Genomic DNA, 23391 nt, shown 5'->3' with positions numbered 1-23391 from the left:
CTGACAAATGCAGAATATAAGAAGGCTGTTGTTCTTATAAAAGAATCAGGAGCAGAGGGAAGCCTTTCAGCTCACTGCATTTGCTTTACCAATGAATTATCTGATAATCTTCAGTGCCTTTTCCCCCACCCCCTCAATTCATTATGTGATTAAAAATGTCTACTTAATACTTGAATATACTTAATGACCCTGTCTCAACAGCCTTCTGCAGCAAAGAATTCCATGGATTCACCACCCTCAGAAGATAAATCATCATCTGTTTTAAATGTGCTATCCCTTAGTTTAAGATTATGCCCTCTGCTACCAGGCTCTCACACAAGGCAAAACAACCTTCATGCCCACCCTGACAATTCTTCCAAGAATCATACACCTTTCAATAAATATTGCCTCTCTCTTTTCAATATTCCAATTAGTACAGGCTCAATCAACTCAACCTCTCCGTATTTTACAGGCCCTCCACTCCTGGTATCAGCCCAGTGAGCTTTCTATCAGCTGCTCCAATGCCAGTATATCTTTCCTTAGATAAAGGAGCCTATAACAGTCCACAGTATTCCAGATGTGCTCGGATTTATGCCTTTTATAATTTTAGCAAAACCTCCCAACTTCATTCCAATTGAAATAAAGGCTGGCATTCCATTTATCTTGCCTATTACCCATTAAACCTGGCTAATTTTCTTTGTGATCCATGCATGAAGATACCTAAATCCTGCTGTTCTTAGTTTTCTGCAGTCTTTCTCCATTTAAATAATATTCAGCCTCTTTATGCCCCCTGCCAAAAGTATATAACTTCCCATTTCCCCACTTTATATTTCGTCTGCTATTTCATTTTGCTCACTTATCTAACCTGTGTCTATCTCTCTGCCGACTTGATCATCCTCACCAATTGCCTTCACACCTATTTTTGTCTCATCCACAAACCTGGCTAGAGTACATTCACTTTCCTCATCCAAGTCATTAATCTACATTTCAACTAATTGCGGACCATCATTGATCTTCGTGGGAATCTGCTAGTTTCAGCTAGCCAGACTAATAATGTCCCTTACCCCAACACTCTGGTTGACGAGTAGAAGACAATCATGTATCCATGCTATTTTACTACTGGCACCATCATGAGCTCTTCTCTAAAGGAGTTGAATGTTTAACATCTTATCAAGCACATTCTGAAAATCCAAATCCAGGACCACTTAGACCCTCCAATCCATGACAATAGATTTCAGATGCAAATTCCACCACCTGATTTCTTGGTCCATTCCTCCATTTAGATACACCATTGATAAAATGTGAGAATGACCAAGCAAAGAATATTCCTACATTGGACCACTGCAGCAGCACCAGTAGTAACAACAGAAATGAGTCCATAAAACCTCATCTAATAGTTCCAAAGAGCTGTATCAGACTCAAAGCTTTAACTTTATCTCCATCTTCACAGATGAAGTCATACAGCATGGAAGCAGACACTGTGGTCCAATCAGTCCATATCAACCATAATCCCAAACTAAACTAGTCTCTCCTGCCTGCGCTTGACACATATCAGTCTAAACTCTTCTTATTCCTGTGCATTTAAGTGTCTCTTAAATATTATAATTGTACCTGCTTCACCATTTCCTCTGGCAATTTCAGTCCACATATGAACCACTGCGTAAAAACGTTGCCCATCATGCCCTTTTTAAGTCTTTCGCCTCTTGTCTTAAAAATGTGCCCGCAATCTGGAAATATCCCACCTAAGGAAAAAAGACACCTGCCATTCACCGTACCCAAACCCCTCTTGATTTTAATAAAGTCACCTCTCAACCTCTTGCTCTCCAGTGAAAGACGCCCCAGCCTATTTTTACAACTCAAACCTTCCATTCCCAGCAACATCCTTGTAAGTCTTTTCTGAACCCTCTGTAGTTTAACAATAACCTTCCTACAGGACACAGTATTCCAGAAGAGGCCTTACTGTTGCAAACCTTGCTGAGTTCCCTCAGCACTTTGTCACCATTTTCCTCATTGGGAATTGACACAGTATGCAGATTCAGTTGGCAGTTAGGAAGACAAATGCAACATTAGCATTCATTTTGAAAGGGCTAGAATACAAGAGCAGGGTTGTAGTGCTGAGGCTGCATAAGGCTTTGGTCAGACTGTATTTGGAATATTCTGAGCAGTTTTGGGCCCTGCATCGAAGGATGAATGTGGCCGGCCTTGGAGGGTGTCCACAGGAGATTTACAAGAATGATCCCAGGGATGAATGGATTGTTATAGGAGGAGAGGTTGAGTACTGTCCTTTTTTTTGTACTCTAAGTTTAGAAGGATGAGAGGGTATCCAATTGAAACTTAGAGAATACCAAGAGGCCTGAATGGAGTGAATGTGGGTAAGATGCTTCCACTAGTAGGAAAGATTAGAACCGGAGGGCACAGCCTCTGAGTGAAGAGATGACTTTTTAGAACTGAGAAGAGAAGGAGTTCCTTCAGCCAGAGAGTGGTGAATCTGTGGAACTCTTTGCCAGAGTAGGCTGATGAGGCCAAGTCATTAAGTGCCTTTAAGATAGTGATAGATTAGATAGGTCGATCAAGGGTTACATGGAGAAGTCAGGAGAATGGGTTGGAAACATATCAACCACAATTGAATGGCAGAGCTGACTCAATGCATTGTGAATAGCCTAATTCCGCTCCTATATCTCATGGTATTATGGTCTAACATAGAGGAAATCCACAGCTACCATTGCATCGACAACTAAATACCATTAGTAACATATCAACATCCATTTCTCAGCAGCTATTTTGGGGGCAGAAATCCACAAAGGCTAAAAGTATTGCAAAATGAACTACCAAATATACTTACACATGACTTTGAAAGATCTAGCTGTGGTACAGTGCCGATTTCAATAAAAATCAAGTTATAACCAGCAGGCTTCAAGTTACAGAGAGAATCCTGCAGACAAGTCTGGACTTGTTGAGTACGTGGTGTTGTTAGATGATAAGATTCAGAAAAGGCCGGTGGAATAGAAACAGGAAACTATTCATACTACCACACGTAACGCAGACCTCATTGTCAAATCATCACTGGGAAATAGTCTAAAAAAAGGTCAAGAGAATGCAACTACTGATCATGCTTAACATTTTTACTGAAGCAAGAAATAAATTTAAAAGCCTGCACAAATTGCCACTAGTCCTCTGCTGACTCTCTAACATTAATCAACAACAAATGTCAGAAATGATTGCAGTTGACAACAACTTACGTCAATAAGAGCTGAAAAGAACAGTCCAGCGCTTCACCCCCAACCAGTACAGACATCAAAAAAGTAGTTTAATTAATTATTCACTAATTCTTACCCAATAAAAAGAAGTTGTAAAAAAGTACAATTAGGAGAACACATGGTGTGTTAGCAACCTAAGGAATTCCTACTTGGCAGTAATTGGGATTGCTCAAACAAATAAAATGAAACATACTGAGAATACGACAAAAAGTAAGTTCGTCCCTCATCTTTTCTCATAAACTTGGTGACAAGGAATGAAAATCTGCTTTCCTGTCTACATTGTGGTACAATTGGGACAAATCAATCTCGATTATCACACCCGCAATGACGTGGCAAAAACAAACAAAATGTGCTGTCTGCATGGTTAGACATTGTTGAAGCATTGTACGGGATTAAAAAGTCACACCATGAGTTGCAAATTTCTGGGATTTATTGGTCAATTTATGCTGCTTCACTGTTTGCTTTCAACAAACAGCATCTTGCCCGTAGTCTTTTTTTTTAAAAAAGTATTGAGTTTATTTTAAATTAATTGCCAAACAAAAATCCTACAGTAGTTAGGTTTGGTGATTAACAGAAGGACATTTTTAGAATTAGGCTGATGGTTAATTCAAGACCAATCAACCTCTCTGGTCTAGAAATTAAATATTTCTTCAAATGCTAAATCGTACTTCGAAATTTTATTAATGTCAGTTTTGTTAGATGCTTTTCTTACTTTTCCCTGGTGCCTTATTGGGTTTCCTCTTTCTCCAAACTGATTCTGTTTCCCCCTTTGTGTACACATTTAGAATTCTCTTTCTTCTCAGCCGATCCCTTTATTTGGTTTTCCTCAAACCTCAAAAATGTTACTGAAATAAAAGAAAAATACTGCGGATGCTGGAAACCCAAAATAAACGCACACAGTGCTGCAGAAGCTCAGCAGGTCTCACAGCATCTGTGGAGAGGAAACAGAGTTACAATTCAGGTACAGGATGACACTTCTTCAGAACTGAGTTTCTCCAGGATTTTCTGTGTTTGTTTAAAATGTCACTGGCTGAGGAACAGATGAATACACCAACAATTTGGATGGAAAGGTGCTCCCATCACACCATTATCAGCTTCTATTTCCAGCACTAGGTTCTTGCAGCATAGTGGTAGCATCCCTATCTTTGTGTCAGGAGGCCTGGGTTAAATTCCCACTTGCTCTAAAAGTGTATATTATCAAGTCTGAACAGGTTGATAAGAAATATCTACATTTCCAGCGATTTATGGCATAACTATTTTTGAAGTGAAAGGCAATGACTCAAGTGTAGCCTAAGCATACTGTGAGAGGCTCCTTTCCAGCAACACTCTGCCCTACAAATTCAAAGAAATATTATGGTGACTTTATAAAGAATTATGAGACTTCATGGACTAAAAACTTAAAATAGAGATACAACTGAAAAGATTAAAAAAGATGCAGTAGAGGTGGTAACATAACGATAATGCAGCCACAATGCCCTGGCTTAATACTCTAGGCAATCTCACCAAAACAGTGAAGGCAAATCCAAATAATTAATAAATCTTCAATGAAATATTAGACTCATTAGTAATGACCATGAAACTACCAGATTGTTGTTAAAAAAAAAGACTAAGACTCCTTTGTCCCTTAAGGAAAGATACCTTCCATTCTGACTCAATCTGGCCTGCATGTAACGTCAGATCTACAGCAGTGTGGTTGACTTTTAACTGCCCTCTGAAATAACCTCGGAATGGCAATTAATGGACAATAAATGATGGTATTGCTGGTAATGCTACATCCATAAATCAAAACAGGGACAAAAACAGTTAAGTTTCGTAAAAACAATCACAAATTTCTGAGATGAATGGAATAATGTGTCCTGCACAAAGCCAGAGGACATTGCTCCAGATTAGAAAGGAAACCATTATGAGCCCAAAGGATAATTACCATTAACAATGTGAAGTTCTGCCACCACTGAACACAACAGGAAATCACAACATCCTACCCAAGATTTTCTATGTTTGACCTCTGCATGCACTTCACAAACTCTCATGAAAGTTCTGACCTACGGATATAGTTTGCCAAACAGCATGTTAATTATTTCAGTAAAGCTTTCAGAGAGACATTTTAAAAACAGGGATACCCTCAAAGAAACAGACGAGGTCCTAAATTCAAAACAAAGTACATTGGCTACATTCAAAGGTCTGCTGGTGTGGTATGGTCCCTTTGTTACTCCGGGATTAGTGCTTAGCTTGCTTTGTGGTAATAAATGATGGGGCTAACATTGAAAAGCTGACATTATAATACTGATGGAAATCAGGTCCTGACAACCTATACTCCTGGGTCAAAAACAGAACTTGCTGCAGAAACACAGCAGGCCTGGTGGCATCTGTGGGGAGAAGGCAGAGTTGCGAGTCCAGTGACCCTTCACCTGATGCCAAGAACAGAACACGGACCTCCATGCCATATTTGTTTCTCTGACCAGTCAGGAGAGCCTTTGGAAGGCAATGGCAAGTCTGGTTGCCCTGAGAAATTCATCACAGTAGTTCAACAGTTTCCTGAAGACTGAGTATTCTGGCCCATTCTCAGTCATACCCTCTGATGCTTGCCATACCAAGATTACCAATTCCACGTGAATGAGAAGCTGCTCAATCTGAGACAACTCGAACTAAATTAAAATCAAGTTCGCCAAAAGGCATATTGCAAGATTTTGTTACCAATAACTTTGTACCAGCTGCTGATGCAGAGTTGGACATGCAATGTAGCATGGAGTTGTTCTCCGATGCATGCAACCACTTTAGCCTCATGATCAACATCAAGAAAGCTTGAAGCAATGCTCCAGAAAGGTCCTGTCGAGTCCAAGTCTTCAGTCCATGGCCAAAAATAGCCAGCAGTGGACAATTTCGCTTCTCTCTGCAACATGCTGTCTTAAACTGTCTGTCTACATGGACAATTAGACACATGCAAGATTACCAAAGCAAAATGTAGTCTTCAATAAACTTTGAACATCAGTGTGGAAACAAAAGTGACAGAAACAGACCTATGAAACTGAAATTCTATCAAACAATAGTGGCATGGACCAGGCCAGACTCCCTCAAAACATTTCAAGAAGGTAACCCAGACCCGGACTTTTCTAGCTGTAAGGTGGATATTCCAGGAATGATGCAGCTGGTCAAACCACTCAGTTTCAAACAAAACAGAATATATTTATAGACTACCGAATGAAACACAAGCAAAAGAAAATAGAATTTAGAACAATTTCCTACTGACACAATACCCCCTGCAACTTAACAAAGAACTGTTCCAATTTCCTGCAACATCCCATAAACATACCCCTTTGCGAGAAGGTAACAACAAACACAGGTTCTTACAAGAGAGAGAGATTGGAGAGAGGATCAGCCAGTGATCATTGGCCGAAACATGGAACCTCATTTTTTCCCAGTAGCTTCTTGGGGTCCCCTGCTAAAACTAAATCAAACTAGAAAAATCCCCGAACTGGGAGAACTGACCACTCACCTTTCATTGTATAACTGTTTTAAAAAAACCCTAAAGGCCACCTCTGATTGTTGACTTAGACAGTATCTGTTAGCCATTGTTAAAGTAGCCAGTTCAGCCTTTACGATTTCTCTCTCTCAAAATAAGTGCCAAGGGCAAAATAACCTTGTTAAAAGGGACAGCATCAGCACAATAGTCCCACCCAAGCTGCAGTACACAGGAGACAGTTTTCTGGCCTCACGCCAAGAAACTTAACTACACTCACTCAGTTTGCCTTCAGAAGCTTCTGAAGATCAGGTGATGAATGCAAAACACCAGACACTGAGGTGTCCACATGAGCTGACATGCCAAGCATTCACACCATACCATGACAGTCACAACTTGAATAGTCAGGTGGCCAGAATGCCAGATACTCGCTTGCCAAAACAAATCTTCTGCAGAGAGTTGACTCAGGGATGTGCTCTCATGGCTGTCAGAGAAGGCAATAAAAGACAAATCTGAAAGTATCACTTCGGAATTATTGATCCAAAACTGGGGGAATCTCACGTGGCATTGCTGTACCTGACACAAATTAAAAAGGGTATGGCTTTTTCAAAGCAAGTGCATGTCAGAGGCAGAGGGAAGGCACAAGGGGAGGAAATCTCAAATCTAAACCTCAGTTATCTGCCATCTCTTGTCCTATTTCCAGAAGAGCCATCCAGGCCTTGGCACTCAGTTACATACCCACCAGAAGCATATAGATGATGCACACGGTCGCCTTCACCATAAACAGAATATAATACAGTGAATGAATGCTGCGGTCTTTGAAAATGACTTAGTGAATCATTTCTGTGTTTGCAGTTTCACTTCTATACAAAGTTATTGGTCAAGCACTTGATAGAATGGCAATATTACTGGAAAATACCATAAATTAAGGATTGTTCTACTCCCTGCTTCTCCAATGACACAGTTTGCTCTAAATTTGCCTCTGTGAGCAGGGTGGTAGGGTGCATGTGGTCAAAAAGAAAATTGCTATGGGTTGAAATCCATACCAGCAATGTTTAAAATAGATGATCGAAGGTAAAGGGAGTTGATTGCCTCAAGGTCTGTTTTATATCTATTTAGTTTGTTCATTAGATAGAAGGAAGGCACCTTTTTTCTTTGAGATTTTACAAGTAACATAGAAACCAGAGGCTGCTTGCTTTCTAATAAAAGGTATAAAATTAGAACACCGATGATCACCAACAACCACAGGATTAAAGATTGGAATTACATATAAATGACTCACAATGGGATGGTAGTTAAAGACAACCTGCTCCCTCCAGGCATATATAGTTTGTCTTGCTTTCCAGTTTGAACCACTGAACCTAGCAGCCAAAGAACTGTACCATTCAATAATTAAGCAAAACTACCAATTGAAACAACATATTCATTTCTGAATTTAAACAATGAACTACAATTCCTAAAGGTTGCACCAAGCACACTGAGCTCGCACCAAACATACTGAGCTCATCGGTAAACTGTGCAATGGTTCAAAAAGAAAAACTGATTGTGACAACCAGTGATGTTAATTCAGGAAACTTAGCAGTGCTTCGAAAGTAAAGGTACAAAATGGCAGGACCATGTGCTATTTAATTGGGGACCGGGGGGGGGGGGGGGGGGGGGGGTGGAAAAAAAGAGTTACCTGGATGATATGTTTTAGGAAGTTGTCATATCCTTTAGAGTAACTACCTCAAATTTGGTCAGGGACAAGAGGGTGTGACTCCAAGTGAGGCAGGTAGAGGGTCCCAAGAAGTAGTGCTGAAGGAGCCTCAGCCCTCAAGCTATCCAACAGATTGGAGATTCTTGCTCCCGTGCAGATAAGAGTGGGGTTATAGGGAGGATGAGTAAACTGTCTATAACACCTTGGTGAGCGGACAGAAAAGGGAAATGTAGTCATAATTATGGTGAATATAGTCAGGGGAATAAATGGCTCCCTCTGGCCAAAAGGCTGTGTTGCCTGCTTAGTGCCCAGGTTCATCTGGGCTGCAGAGGAACTCTGAGTGGGAGGGGCAATTTCCTGATGTCGTGGTCCACACAGGTACCAATGGTATAGGTAAAAAGAGCAAAGAGGTTCTGCTAAGGGAATGTAAGCAGCTAGGGGCTATATTAAAAAGCAAAACCAAGGAGGTAATTATTTCCAGATTTCTACCTGAGCCATGAACTAATTGGCACATGGTCAACAAGATTGAAAAGGAAAACATGTGACTTAAAGATTAGTGTGGGAGAAATGGGTTCAAATTCATGGGACATTTGGACCAGCACTGGGGAAGGAGGGAGCTGTTCCCATGGGATGGGCTGCACCAGAGTCGTGGTGGAACCAGGGTCCTGGTAAATTGCATACCCGGGTCTATGGATAGGGCTTTAAACTAAATAATGGGGGTGGGGGCAGTTGCATGGAACATTACAGAAAACGTTCAAAGGGAAAAGGGCTCAGGGAGGTTTTATTAAGGTTGCAGAATAAATAATTCGGACAGACAGAATGAAAGAGGTAAGGAATCTAACTTCAGGCATAGCAGATAAGGGTCAACTATGAGAAGGGAAGGTGGGTGGGGGGGGGGGGTGTAGGTCAACTCAGTCCCAAGTGTGCTGTACTTTAATATGTAAATGAGCGCAGTATACAAAATGAAGTAAATGAGCTTGTAGCAGAGTTTGAAACAGATGGGTATGATGTTGTGAGCATCACATATAGTGGGTTCAGACTGGAAATTATCCTTCAAAAGATATCGATCCTTAAGAAAGGTGAGGCAGATGGGCAGAGGGAGCAAGTTGGCTTGTTAATAAGAAATGAAATTTAATTGATTGAAAGAAGGAATACAGAGGAACCTCGATTATCTGTAGGGGATAATCTGAATATTGGATTATCCGAAGGGGATCTCAAGGTTCCGATAGAAATATTACGTCAAAGAGCTGTTTCAACGCTGATCGCATCATTGTTTACAGGTACAATGATTAAAAATGAACTTAGCTCACTGAAATGCTGCCGAGCACAATCCTTGGCAGTCCAGGCACCGTCGCTAATTGACTGACCTCCTACCCTCTCTGCCCCACCACTTTCCCTGGAGTTCTACGTAGGGGTGAACCCTGAATTCTAAACCCTAAACCCCTCCCCCTCCCTCCCCTTCCCCACGTAATCTCTCCAGCAATGTCCTGTACAGGGCAAAGGTGGAACCTGTCAAAACGTTGCAGTATAAAGTTGTGAGTGTGTACGCGTGTGCGTGCGCTATTTGGAGACTTACCCCACAAAGGCAGCAGCAGTCTTACTGTTGGTATCTAGTCTGGCCGCCCCAGTGGTGGCGGACGGGGGTTGGACGGTGGGTGGGGGTTGACAGGGGTGCAGGGTTGGGGGAGGAGGCTCGTAGGCGGTGTGCTGCTGCCTAGTCTCCTGAATGGGGAGCAGACTTCACAGAAAGCGGAGACCCAGAGGAAATCAATTAACTGAATAATCAATTATCCAAATGAAATAGTGCCTCGGATCTCACTCGGATAATCAAGGTTCCTCAGTATAGGGCCATAATGCTTAAAATCTTCATGTAGATAGAGTTGAGGATTCACAAAGGGGAAAAAAAAAACAATGGGAGTTATGTACAGGCCTTTTGGTAGTAGTCAGCACGTGGAAAGAAAATAAATTAGGAGATAGAAAAGGCATGTAAGAAAGGCACTATAATCATGGGGGACTTCAATATTCAGGTGGAATAGGGAAATCAGGTTGGGAGTGGATCCCAAGAAAAGGAATTTGTGGAATGTCTACAAGATGGTGTTTTGGACCAGTTTGTGGTACAGCCCACTGTGGAACAGGCGTTTCTGGATTTGGTAGTGTGTAATGAGGCAGAATTGATTAGGGAGCTGAAGGTGAAGGAATCGCTAGGGGGCAGTGACCATAATATCATAGATTCCATCCTGCAATTTGAGAGGAGGAAGACTGAATCCGATGTAATGAGTGAAGGGAATTCCAAAATCTTGAGGGGAATAGTTGGCCAGAGTTGACCGGAAGCAACGTCAGTGGATGGCAATTGCAGGGGCTTCGGAGGGTAATTCAAGAGAAATTAATCCCAATGAACAAGAAACATCCGGGGGGAGTTGGAGATGAGGCAAACAGAGCTGACCAGGGAAGCAAAAAAAAGCATTCGCTATGGTGAAAATTAGTCAGAAGACAGAGGATTGAGAAACCTTTAGAAACTAGCAGAGGTCAACTAAAGAAAGTAAGTGGCATGGGGAGGAGAAGATGAAATAGGAGGGTAAGCTAGATAGTAAAATAAAATTGCAAGAGTTTTGCAAGATATTATATAATCGGGATATATATTATATATGTAAGAAAAAGTTAAGGTTAGAGAGAGAGAGATTAGAGTGGACATTGGACTGTGGAAAACGAGGTTGGAGTAATAATAATAATAAAAATAATAATAATAATAATAAACAAAGGAACGGCAGGGGAACTGAATAGATATTTTGCATATTCGTCATAGTGCAAAATACCAGAACTTCAAGAGAGTCAGGAGGCAGAGGTGAGTACAGTGGCTATCAGAGCTGAAAAAGGTGTTGCTGGAAAAGCGCAGCAGGTCAGGCAGCATCCAAGGAGCAGGTGAATCGACGTTTCGGGCATAAGCCCTTCTTCAGAGAGATGAGAGTGGACATTGGACTGTGGAAAACGAGGCTGAAGTAGTAATAATAAAAATAGGAAACAAAGGAACAGCAGGGGAACTGAATAGATATTTTGCATATTCGTCATAGTGCAAAACACCAGAACTTCCTGGTGAACATCTGAAGAAGAGCTTATGCCAGAAACGTCGATTCTCCTGCTCCTTGGATGCTGCCTGACCTGCTGCGCTTTTCCTGCAACACATTTTTCAGCTCGGATCTCCAGCATCTGCAGTCCTCACTTTCTCCACAGTGGCTATCACTGAGGGGAAGGTTCTGGGGAAGCTGAAAAATCTGAGGCGGATACATCACCCAAACTGGGTGGACAACACACTGGAGTTCTGAAGGAGACAGCTGAGGAGATTGTAGAGGCATTGGTGGTAATCTTTCAGGAATCACTGGATTCAGGGAGGGTCCCAGATGACTGGGAAATTGCTAATGTAACATTTCTGTTTAATAAGGGAGGGAGGCAAAAGACAGGAAACTATAGGCTGGTTAGCCTGACCTCAGTCACTGATAAGATTTGAGAGTACATTATTAAGGATGAGATTGCAGAGTACTTGGAAGTGCAGGGTTAAAATAGGGTGGAGTCAGAACAGCTTCAACAAATCTATTAGAATTCTTTGAGAATGTAACAAGCAAATTAGACGAAGAAGAGCCTATGAGCGTGATCAATTTGGATTTCTAGAAGTTCTTTGACAAGGTGCTGCTCAGAGGGCTATTAAATTAAGTAATGGTGTTGGGCAAGGCACAGGGATAGATAGAGGATTGGCTGACTGACAGAAGGTAGAGAGTGGGGATAAAGTGGGTTTTTACAGGATAGTAACTGGTGACTAAGGAAGTTCCGCAGGGGTCAGTGTTGGGACCACAACTATTCACATCATACATTAATAATCTGGACGAAGGAATGGAGAGCATTGTTGTCAAGTTTGTAGTTAACACAAAGATAGATGGAGGGACAGGTAGCGTTGAGGAGGTTAGAGGCTGCAGAAGAGGACTTGAACAGGCTCAGAGAGTAGGCAAAGAATTGGCAAATGGAATACAAGGTGGGGAAGTGTGGGGTCATGCACTTCACAGACACTCGCAACACCACCCTCCCCAACCCCGACACACACACACACACACATAAGTTTGTGCAGTGAACTTGTATTTGCAGAATTTCATTTTATCTTGCTCAAAAATTGCATGAAGCCATGCAAGATTCTGTAAATCCATTTCTTAGATTAGAATCGGTCTGACCATTGTGGCACAGACAGTCTCACACAGGGCACCTCACACCTTCAATGCATTATCTGGGCCGACATGACACCAATTGTTAAAGTTCACTTGAGAATGTAACTTTTAAAGAAGTTCTGGGATTTACATACGAAAGAACTGAAACCAACATGGTCATTCTCAAAGATGAGAGACTTAAAAAACAATCCAGGTCTTTTTCAATATATAATTTCAGTTACATCACACTGTAAACCTTTGCTATAAATTCTGTGTCTTACGATCTTATACTCTACAACCACCTGATGAAAGAGCAGCGCTCTGAAAGCTAGTGCTTCCAAATAAACTTGTTGGACTATCACCTGGTGTTGTGTGATTTTTAACCTGGAGATGAAGGGCTCAATGGAGTTCAGAAGAACAATGCGGGATCTTACTGAAATGGAGATGCATATATAGTGGGTGTGGAGAAGATGCCTCCACTAGCAGGAGCGATTAGGACCAAAAGGGTACAGCATCAGATTAAAAGGTTGACACTTCAAATCTGAGATGAGGAAAACTTTCAGCTAGACAGTGGTAAATCTGTGGAACTCTTTACCACAGAAGACTGTGGTGGCCAAGTCACTGAGTTTATTTAAGACAGAAAGAGATGGGTTCTTGTTTGGTAATGGGATCAAAGGTTACAGGGAAAATGCAGGAGAATGGGAATGGGAAACGTGTCAGCCATAATCGAACAATGGAGCAGACTCAGTGGGCTATCTGGCCTATTTCTGCAGCTTCTACACACAGTCCAGCACACTTCAGAAATCTATTATAACAAAGACAGATATAAAAGATTTTAATTTCCACAGGTGAGTGCCAGAGTCTAATTTTGAAAGATTGGGACCCTCCAACCACATGGCATTAATGTGGATTTCACCAATTTCCTCATTTCCCCTCCCCCCACCTTATCCCAGTTCGCCCCCATGACCTGTCCATCTTCTTTCCCACCTATCCGCTCCAACCTCCTCTCCAATCTATCACCATTGCCCCCATCTCTGTCTACCTATCGCACTCTCAGCTACCTTTCCCCCAAGCCCCAACCTCCCTCTCATTTATCTCTCCATCCCCTTGGCTCATAAGCCTCATTACTGATGATAGGCTCTTGCCAGAAATGTCGATTCTCCTGCTCCTCGGATGCTGCCTGACCTGCTGTGCTGTTCCAGTACCCCACTCTTGACTCTGATCTCCAGCATTTGCAGTCCTCACTTTCTCTTGAGAGAAATTTCCATCAGCCAACAGGTTCTCTATCAAATGGCAAACGTAAAAAGCATTTTGTGTACATATTTAAGTATCACCTTTAGTTCTGTGTACTTAAATATCTACCAAAGACTAGTTTGATTTGGTCTTGAAGGTCATCACTTGATGGTTTGAGTGGAATTCAGATATTTCAGTTAGCCATGCAATACCCCCAAGTGTGGGTTAATTTATTTTATGGTTAATAATGCAGCAGTCAGGAACATGTCATTAATTACACAAAGTAGCTTACAATGCTCTCAGTGGTAAATGATTTACTCCATATACCGGCATTAAGTCTGTCAGCTTACAGGGAAAACATTCATGTATCAAGGAATTATGAGCATGATAAACCCTACTTCAAGGGATATAACTATTGAAATGATTTCAAAGCCTCCACTGCACTCTATTCCCACCCTTAGGCAGGTTGTAAGGAGATGTCAGAGCTGAGAGATTTAGGAGGGAAACCAATCAGGAAATTTATTTCTGCACCCCATTCACATATTCGACAAAATTCTTCATTCTTTCAGTTTGTATTCAAAGTATCAATTTTTAAGTACACGATTTGTTAAATAGTTCATTAATTAATTTCATATGGTTGCTTATTTACAGAAGAAACTTACTAAGTGCTAATTCCAAATGATATTGGATTGAAGTCGTGTGGCTGCCCACTCAAGTGCAGCTGATACACTCGAGACAGCAGGGAGGAAACATGCCATTAAAATTGGCAGAGAAACAAGTAAAAAGGTGAATTAGATTCTACAATTATCCTTTAAATTACTGGAGAAGTGCTTTCAATGTGGAGAACACTCTTTCTTTAATTCATTTCTATCTGGTTGGAGAATTTATTTTACTAGTATGTATTGAGCTATTTATTGAAGAGCGCTGAATCAGCAAATTTAAAAGACATACTTAAGGTGGAACTTGTGTCACTGAGTGTTTCCCAGCATGTGCCTATCCAGGATATGTGATGCTGTGACAATGTTAAAGTAAGCAACCCGTATTCTCAAAAAGGAGAGAAGAATGTATGGGTCCCTGAGTTGTCATGTGTGACTCCTTGCTATCATTAGTCCCCAACTTCATTAGTTGCATTAGATAGACTTCAGTCTTATTTTTTAATTATTTTACATGATGTAGACATCACTGGCTAGGCCAGCATTGTCGCGTATCTTGTACTGTTCGAGAAAATGGCAGAACTGCCTTCTTCTACTGCTGTACTCAATGGTGGTCACAGATTAACCCTCAAGCTGTTAAGAAGAGAGTTCCAGGGTTTTAACCCAATGACCTTAAAGAAATGATGATCTGGTTCCAAGTTAGGATGATGTGTGGCTTATGGGGGATCTTATGAAGGATAGTGTTTCCAACGTATTTGCTGCTCATGTCCTGCTCGGTCATGGAGGTTGGGTTTGAAAGATGATGCCAAATAAGCTCTGGTCAGTTGCTGAAATGCATCTTAAAAGTTGGTCCTCAACTTTGCCATGGTGGAGGGAGGGAATATTTAAAATTATGGATGGCGAGTCAATCAAATAATCAGGTCATTTCTTCTTGGATGGCATCAAATTTCTTGAGTGTTGTGGGAGTTGCAATCATCCAGGCAAATGGTGAGTATTCCAAAACATTCCTGACCTGTATCTTATAGATGGTGGACATTGGGGAGTTACTGACTGCACAACTCCTAGCCTCTGACCTGCTTATGTCGTCACAATGTTTATAAGGCTGGTCCAGTTCAGTTTCTGATCAATAGAAACCCTAGAATATGTATAATAAACAATTCAGTATTGGTAATGCCATGGAATTTCAAGGGGAGATGGTTAGATTCTGTCTTGTTGGAATTGATCATTGCCAGGCATTGCAGTATGAATGTAACTTCCTACTTATCAGTCCAAGCCTGAGTATTGTCCAGGTCTTGCTGCAAATGGAAACGGACTGCCTCCAGATTGGGCAAGTTGCAAATGGTAGTCAATATTATCAAAAAATATCTTCAGTTCTGACCTCACAACGGAGGGAGGATCATTAAGGAAGCGATTGATATAGTGTTTCGGTCTTGGACACTAGACGGGGGTATTTCTCTAACAATGTCCTTGTGTAAAATTCCAATAACCACTGCCATCTTTGTTTATGCTCAGTACAACTCCAACCAGTGGAGTGCTTCTCCAAGCCTCCCAATGACTTTCTTTGTTATGCCTCCTTGATGCCATACACAGTCGCTCTGAGTTCATGTATTGAACATTCAGCTCTTTTGTCCATGACTTTGTCAAGCAATCCAACAACAACCTTTCACCAATTTAACATTTCTCAACTCCTGAACCAAAATAGTTTGCATTAAAGATAGTGAATCACTTTCACGTTGCAATCCTTTTTACAACAAAAAAAAATATAAATAAATAAATAGGAGTTTATTCTCTTCCTCGACAAGTTTTCAGGTCTTAGAGAAAATTAGTACAGTTCCAGCTGAAGTTCAGGTCGAGCTATTGGAGATTGAAAAAACAAAGTTTTGAGGTGAATGTTTTCACAGCTGTTGTTCTGCAGAGCCAAACATTGAATTTTATGATAATGTACAAATGTTTAATCTAAAGCCTTGGCACTATCTTGTGGTTTTCATAAAAATCAAAAATGAATAGACATCATTTACATTCAATTTCCTGTTTAAATCAATAGGAATTCCAGCATTAGAGTTCTATTTCCCCCAAATGATTCCCCAGGCAAATTATTTTCAAAGATGTTACTTACTACTTGATTTATTCTCTTTAGTTGCAGCAAGAAAATTTAATTCTCATTTATTTCCCTTTATTACAGTTAACTGTACCTGCTTCACCTCCAACAAATTATATACATGAAGCAATGAGTCTACTAAAAGCTCCCATCAAATCTACTCATTGCAAAACCAAAGTTGCAAAAAAAAAGACTTTCTACATAGCAAGATTTTACTTTGCAAGCCCAAGCATGAAAAGAACAACATTCTCTTCAAATTCCTCAAAATGCATAGGATTCTTTCAAAAGTATTTGAATCATTAGCATTATAAAAGCGATATTAAGCAACCGCTGCTCATCCGTTTCATTGCTAATAGTTGAGTTATGTTCAAGGTGGTTTGGTGAACGATGCTTTCTGCAAGCCTGAAAATACAGTTTCCTTACCTCAGCAATGAAGAGCAGTCAGAGCTGTTTGCATCCCCTGCAGAATATTAAAAGTAATGAACTCAGGTTTACAGCTTGAACCTTTCTTTGAGGCCAGATACTGGAAGAGCATTAGTGAATCAACTGTGAAGTGGAAAAAGCTAAAAAGAGTAGCTCAAGCTTTCAGCGCCGACTACAACTGGGTTGAACCCTGTGGCAGAAACGAACAGGTCTGCACAAGTTGAAACAAATCTCTGTAAATACAATTAGCCATCACTGCTGACTCCATCCAAGTTCCAGCATGACCAAACATTGCTTATGCTCAGAGAGTCCCAGCTGGAATCTGCGAAGGCTGAAGCAAATTACCTGGCAAACGGTATTGAAAGGTCATCGTACAATTAAGTCTTTAGCTGTGTATTCAGCCAAAAGCAAATTCCCGATCCAAAGTCAACAAAACAGTGACATTCTGATCTCTGTAACCATGCTGATCAGATGGCAAACAATTTTCCAGAAGAGTTCATTACAGAGAAACCAGATGGATTATTCTGAATAAGGTACCAACATCTCAGCAGCACAACGCCTCACTGATACGCGTAATAACCAAGTGTACAATGATGTATGGTTGATTTATTGCTGTGATTGTGCAAAATGTATTCCTTCTTGTTAAACATCCTCTTAATAAAAATGTTCTACAATCTTTGGGAAAGTAAAAATGAAGTCATCATTGTCCCATAGGAACTTTGCATTCTTTGTCATTAGAGAGAGATGATTGGTAGTAGTTTAACCGGAGGATCACCACACCCCAGGCAAGGGGTAGGTGTTGAGAAGATGAGTCCTTCATGGTAACCTCAACTGGTTCAGGAACTGAATCCATGCTGTTGGCATCATAAACTGGCCAACTGAGCTAAACGACCCCCTCTCAGAAAGATACTAGAAATGCCAAGTACCTAATCCAGGATCAGATTGACAAACAACCTTGTAAAATCACATTTAAGATCCATTCTAGAACAATATATTGATTCATTGTAATTAGGAAGTGCATTTATTACAGGTGGTGCAAGGGAATAAGAGCCTCCTGAAGCCTGCTTGCTTCATGCCAAATGGTATAAATGAAAGCAATGTATTTTCATATTGTACGTTGCCCCTTTATTCCTATTGAGCATTTATAAACTTAGAACAGGAAAAGACCAGCTAGCCAAATCAAGCCTGCTCAATTCTTTCTAACAGTGCAACCCAGGCATACCAATGACCACCTATTTCCCCAATGTTAGCCCCAGAGTCTCGAGGGAGTGATTTTCTCATCTCCATCTCAGCAAGAAACATTGTGGTTGGTGTACCCAAAGAGAAAAAATGCTGGAAAATCTCAGCAGGTCTGGCAGCATCTGTAGGGAGAGAAAAGAGCTGATGTTTCGAGTCTAACTGACCCTTTGTCAAAGCTGGTCGGTGTCTCTGTTTCTGTCAGGACTCGCTCACTGTGATCTGCCACTTGTTTCAGAAAGACATGCAGCTTCAGAAGCAGTAGGAGATAGTTTTGCCACTGCCAAATGACCATTGTGACTTGGCAGGATGGAGCAAGCAATGTTTCCAAACTCTCTTAGTTCAACATAGACTGCTGAATAAGAGAATATGCAAAACAAGGGATAAAGATTGCATCACGATGGCTTCCCCAAGGTGCAGGGTAATACTGATTACACGCATTACTTTGTGGGTTTGGGAGCAATTGCAGACTGCTCGATTCCCTTAATGTCCAACTGGTATGAGACCATGGATAGCACATCATGCAGATCAATGTCTAGCATTCTAGCAGGGATCATGATGCCTTCACTCTGTAATAGTCCATATTACTAACAGATTTTCAGCCATGAGAAATCAGAGGTGTGCTGCTTAGTGACCAGAGCTAACCATCGATCACGTGGCTCATGATTCAGTGCACAACTCACATATAAAAAGGCCATCAAGCAGACCCAGAGGTGCCTGCCAACACTTCCACCACCTGGACCACTCTGGAGAAGCTTTCCTGTTACTGTTCAGAGTGCAGCACACTATTTGTTGTGCAGGATACAGCAGAACACAATGTCACTATGAGGAGGACTCAGCCTTTGTCAGCTTCTCCCTGTGTACCTGATGACAAGAAGAAAGAGAAGCAGAAGCAGAAGCAAGAGAGGGAAGACGTGGAGGAAATGCAGGACAGGAGTAAACAATCAACTTTGTGATCAGGATATCACAGAAGTTCAGAACAAGTGTCACAGAAAGGGACTGGCAAAATATACTATTGACAGGGCCAAGAAAAACAGTAACATCAAGCAAGTTATTGAGTGGACACAATGACCTGGAGTGACCATCATCATTGCTCCTGGAAAACTAATCACAGAATACCAACAAACTGAAATAAAGATGAAAACTGATGCAAACCCCACTCAACCCTGACAGCCTTGCCAATATATGTAAACATTATTGATGCTGGACATGAAGGGATAGTTAATAATATCCTAAAATGTTTTAGTAACAAGGTCACCAGACAAAATTTGTCTGACGCTGAGCAGATGGACTGAAACAGAAAAGGTGAGAAAACTGCCTTCAGTTAGTACCCATGAGCACTTGTAGCAAAGGATATTGCCCGAAGTATTGTCTGTAGCCAATAATGTTGCACATCAGGTTTTGACACACTGACAAAATGGCCGCATACATAATCTGGAATTTTACAATTGTCCAATTTTCAGGCAATTATAGTTAGTTACCAGTTAGTTCAAAACTAGAAAAAGTGTTACTTTTATAAATAAAAAAGCCAAATTTTCATTCACTCACGCTCAGTCACAGCCAAAAATATGACCCACATCCCTCTGCAATTGATAGTCATTCACTTTGTCCTTTTCATCTGGAGCCTTTCTACGCTGCAAACTTTCTCTGACAGTAGACCTCCCACTAGAAGGGAGGCAGTCAGGTTGATGAAGCTAGTGTAACAGTTTTCCTTTTCTGTCATTATGGAAACCAGGCCTCAGCTCAGCACATGGAGTATACTAGGAACTCACCATGCACATCATCTTATTTCCTATTTATCTGGGTACGGTACACTGAAGCACCAACGAATTGTGTCAACCTGGAAAATGCAATTTATCCTTTAACAATATTTAGCAATTTCAGAAGCTAACTTTGGCATAAAAACTTCAGATTTTATTGTTATGTGTTTGTCTCAAATTCTGATTAAGACAAAAAGATCTTCCAAACAGTGATATTCATGGGGAGGGCGTCGATTGATAAAGGAGAGAAATGAACTAGGATCACTAACAGTGATGTCCACAAAATGTCCACAAGCAGTATTGGAAGCAGGAAGGGGTTCTTGTTTATTGCAGTTGGTAATGAGAGGTGGTGTGTGTGACCTTCACACTCCACTACACATTACACATTTCTGTGCAGTTAGGAAATGACTGACAATAACTGCAGTAGCAAATTAAATTCCAAAACCGGCTTTATGTTTTCTTATAAATAAACTGAGCAACTGCCATTGCAAAATATAAATGAGTGAGCTTGGATTGCTTTAGTGAGAGATAAGAGTATGTGAAACATTAATTGCACAATTTAGCATCAAAACCAGCAGCTTTTTAAATCAGTGGTTTAAAATGTACCCAAACATCCCTTTAATTGAATCCATAACCAGCTCATTTGATTATCAAAAATAGTTAGTACAGTTCAGTACAAAAAATATTTTAAACAAAGAGTATCACAGTTATAGTAGAAAAGAGAAAAATGTAACTTAAAGAAACATACACCATTTAGGTTTCAAATTAGTCCCCAGATTTCAGCCATGTAAAATCTACCTGAAAAGGGTTCAGAAAAATATCTCACTTATTTATTTTTTCTTTAGTAAAACCAAATAGACTATATCCAAATCCTGTTACTGTCATTTTCAACACGAGATACAGGTTTCATCACCTCAGTAATGTGAGGCAGATGGTTCACAAACAAAACGATTTTTTTTCCACAAGTCAGAAATAGGACATGCTTAAACATGGAAACTAGATTGGATTACTTACAACGTGGAAACAGGCCCATCGACCCAACAAGTCCACACCAACCCGCCAAAGCGCAACCCATCCAGATCCATTCCCCTCCATTTACCCCTTCACCTAACACTGCGGGCAATTTAGCATGGCCAATTCACCTAACCTGCACATTTTTGGACTGTGGGAGGAAACCGGAGCACCTGGAGGAAACCTACGCAGACACGGGGAGAATGTGCAAACTCCACACAGTCGCCTGAGGCGGGAATTGAACCTGGGTCTCTGGCGCTGTGAGGCAGCAGTGCTAACCACTATGCCACCCACCAACTATGATGATGGAGTCTTTTCAATTTTCAACGTTATTCACAATGAAGTCACAATTTCAGTTTTACAGTCTGATCAGATTTAGCAAGATGTTTGGAAAGATCTTTTGTGAAATAATTACAAAAAAGGCTCATCTTTTGGTACCAGTTTATCCCTTCCCTCAGAAATAAGGCACAAAACTTCACGTGCAACGAATTATTTCAAAATACAGTGATTGCTTTAATGTGAGAAAATGGGAGGGGGGGGGGGGGCTTACATATAGCAAGATTCTAAGGCATACTGATTAGTGAATGGGCAATTAAATTTATTTCAACAGGTATGGAGTGGAGGTGCACACTGGCAGAACCAAACATAGATGGTCATGGGAGAACATCTACATGAACCATTAGTGTCAGCAATCCCTTCCTAAGCATAAATGTAGATAATGTCCTGAAGTACAATGTCAGCACTATGTGACTTATCACTCTTGCCACTGTCAGGGTTGAAGTCTTATTCCAGAGATTTGAGGACAAAAGTAGGCTTATACACCACAATAACATTGAGGGAGCTCTGCACTGTCAGAGGAGTGGTCTTTTGAATGAGATGTTAAATGGGAGTGCTTCTCAGGTGTATGGAAAATATCTAGTTTGAAGAAAAATAAAAAGAATTTCTCTCAACGTCCTGACCAACATTTATTTCTCAAGAACAGAACTGATTATCATCACATTGCCGTTTTTGTGGGATTTTTCAGTACACAAATTTACTGCCTTGTTTCCTTTACCACAATACTGACTACAGCCATCTTAGAAGCATTCATGTGTTCGTGACAGGTGCTTTATTAAGGAAAGACTGGAAAGAAAATCAGATGGAGAGGTTTAATTGGATTAAATCCCATAAAGGCTTTAGTGTGATGCAAAAGCTTAATATAATTTTGGGAACTATGGCAAGGATATGTAGTTTGATTGTTATATTGTAGCCAAAACAAATCCAATGGGCAGCAAAAAGCCACAGAACTAAAGTTAGTAATGAAAACAGTAACCACAGGCAGCCCAAACAGCTTCTTCCTTGCTGTATTTAGACTTCAGAATGGATCACTCAAACTTTATGTTGATCTCGCTCTTTGTGCGCCTTCTCTGCAGCCGTAACATTGTATTCTTCACTCCATTTTATTACACCAATACACTTTGTATCGTATGATCTGCCTGTATTGCAGGCAAAGCAAAAAACTTTTCACGAGCAAGGTACATATAACAATAATAAATCAAATCAAAAACAAGCCACCACATAAAATTTGCTGGATCAACACACTATATGCAATGGAAACAACGTTTGATGGTGTGTTTTAAATTAAGAACAATTGTAATATGAAAATCAAACGGAAGAGATTACAATAGCTTAAAATAATTGTTGGAATTTAAGAAACTGTAGATTCAGCACGTAACCTGACTATTGAGAAAGGTCAATATTTTGAAGATATGTCAGCAAAACAACCATATAGCAGCTTTCAAATTCAATAAACATCTGTTTGCAAATCCTGACATGAAATAAAAAAAGTTACATATTGAAGCACACCTGATGTATTACAAAGCTCATGAACTATCTTTGAAACCATGGCTTTAAGATATCCAAGTTAACATGCTTTGAATTATTTACACAATAATTATAAGAAAATGTTTTACCATTTGTTTCTAAATTATTCTGAATTATTTTTGCACTAGATACTCACAATGATTTGCCTACTTACCTTTGGTCTGAACAAACAGCACCCAGCAGAAGTTGAACACTTCAGAAACTGTACAAGGCTGTCGTCTGTTGAGAAAGAACATTTAAAATCAGTACTTGTTATATAATTTACTATGCATCAAAAGAACGCACAGCAGTGACCAGCATTCTTTGAGCAGATCATTTTAGAAAATTGCTTTTTTGATTGATTTTTGTTTAAATCCAATAATTTGTTCATTTCACCATAAATATTTACAAGTTTTCTTAAATTCAGCGTGAAATGGACAGAAGAACAAAAAGTCCTTTCCTGGCAACACAGACATAAAAACTGGTCAAAGTCATCAAACTGGTTATTTGTCACAAATATTTGTGACTATGGACATATCGTTCAATTCAAAAAAATGTC

The 23391-nt window shown here is 40.4% G+C and overlaps 1 protein-coding gene across 3 annotated transcripts in view; it reads right to left on the bottom strand.

The window, feature by feature from the left end:
- The window catches only part of rbl2 (retinoblastoma-like 2 (p130)), a 112968-nt gene extending 89864 nt beyond the window's left edge, over positions 1-23104 (bottom strand). The window contains exon 1 of one of the 3 annotated variants that reach the window (XM_087995902.1): positions 23008-23104. In XM_087995902.1, the coding sequence (XP_087852028.1) occupies positions 23008-23089 (82 nt within the window). In that variant the 5' untranslated portion in view covers positions 23090-23104. Of the gene's footprint in view, positions 1-2821; positions 3079-16983; positions 17560-23007 lie in introns of those variants that run through there. The other 2 variants (XM_087995903.1, XM_087995904.1) reach the window with 2 other exon arrangements.
- Between the last annotated feature and the right edge of the window lie 287 nt (positions 23105-23391).

The sequence above is a fragment of the Chiloscyllium plagiosum genome, unplaced genomic scaffold (assembly GCF_037043375.1).
Source record: "Chiloscyllium plagiosum isolate Xiang-an unplaced genomic scaffold, Cpla_swu_hap1 HiC_scaffold_17, whole genome shotgun sequence".
Classification (NCBI taxonomy): Eukaryota; Metazoa; Chordata; class Chondrichthyes; order Orectolobiformes; family Hemiscylliidae; genus Chiloscyllium; species Chiloscyllium plagiosum.
This window is presented reverse-complemented; position numbering and strand designations above follow the sequence as displayed.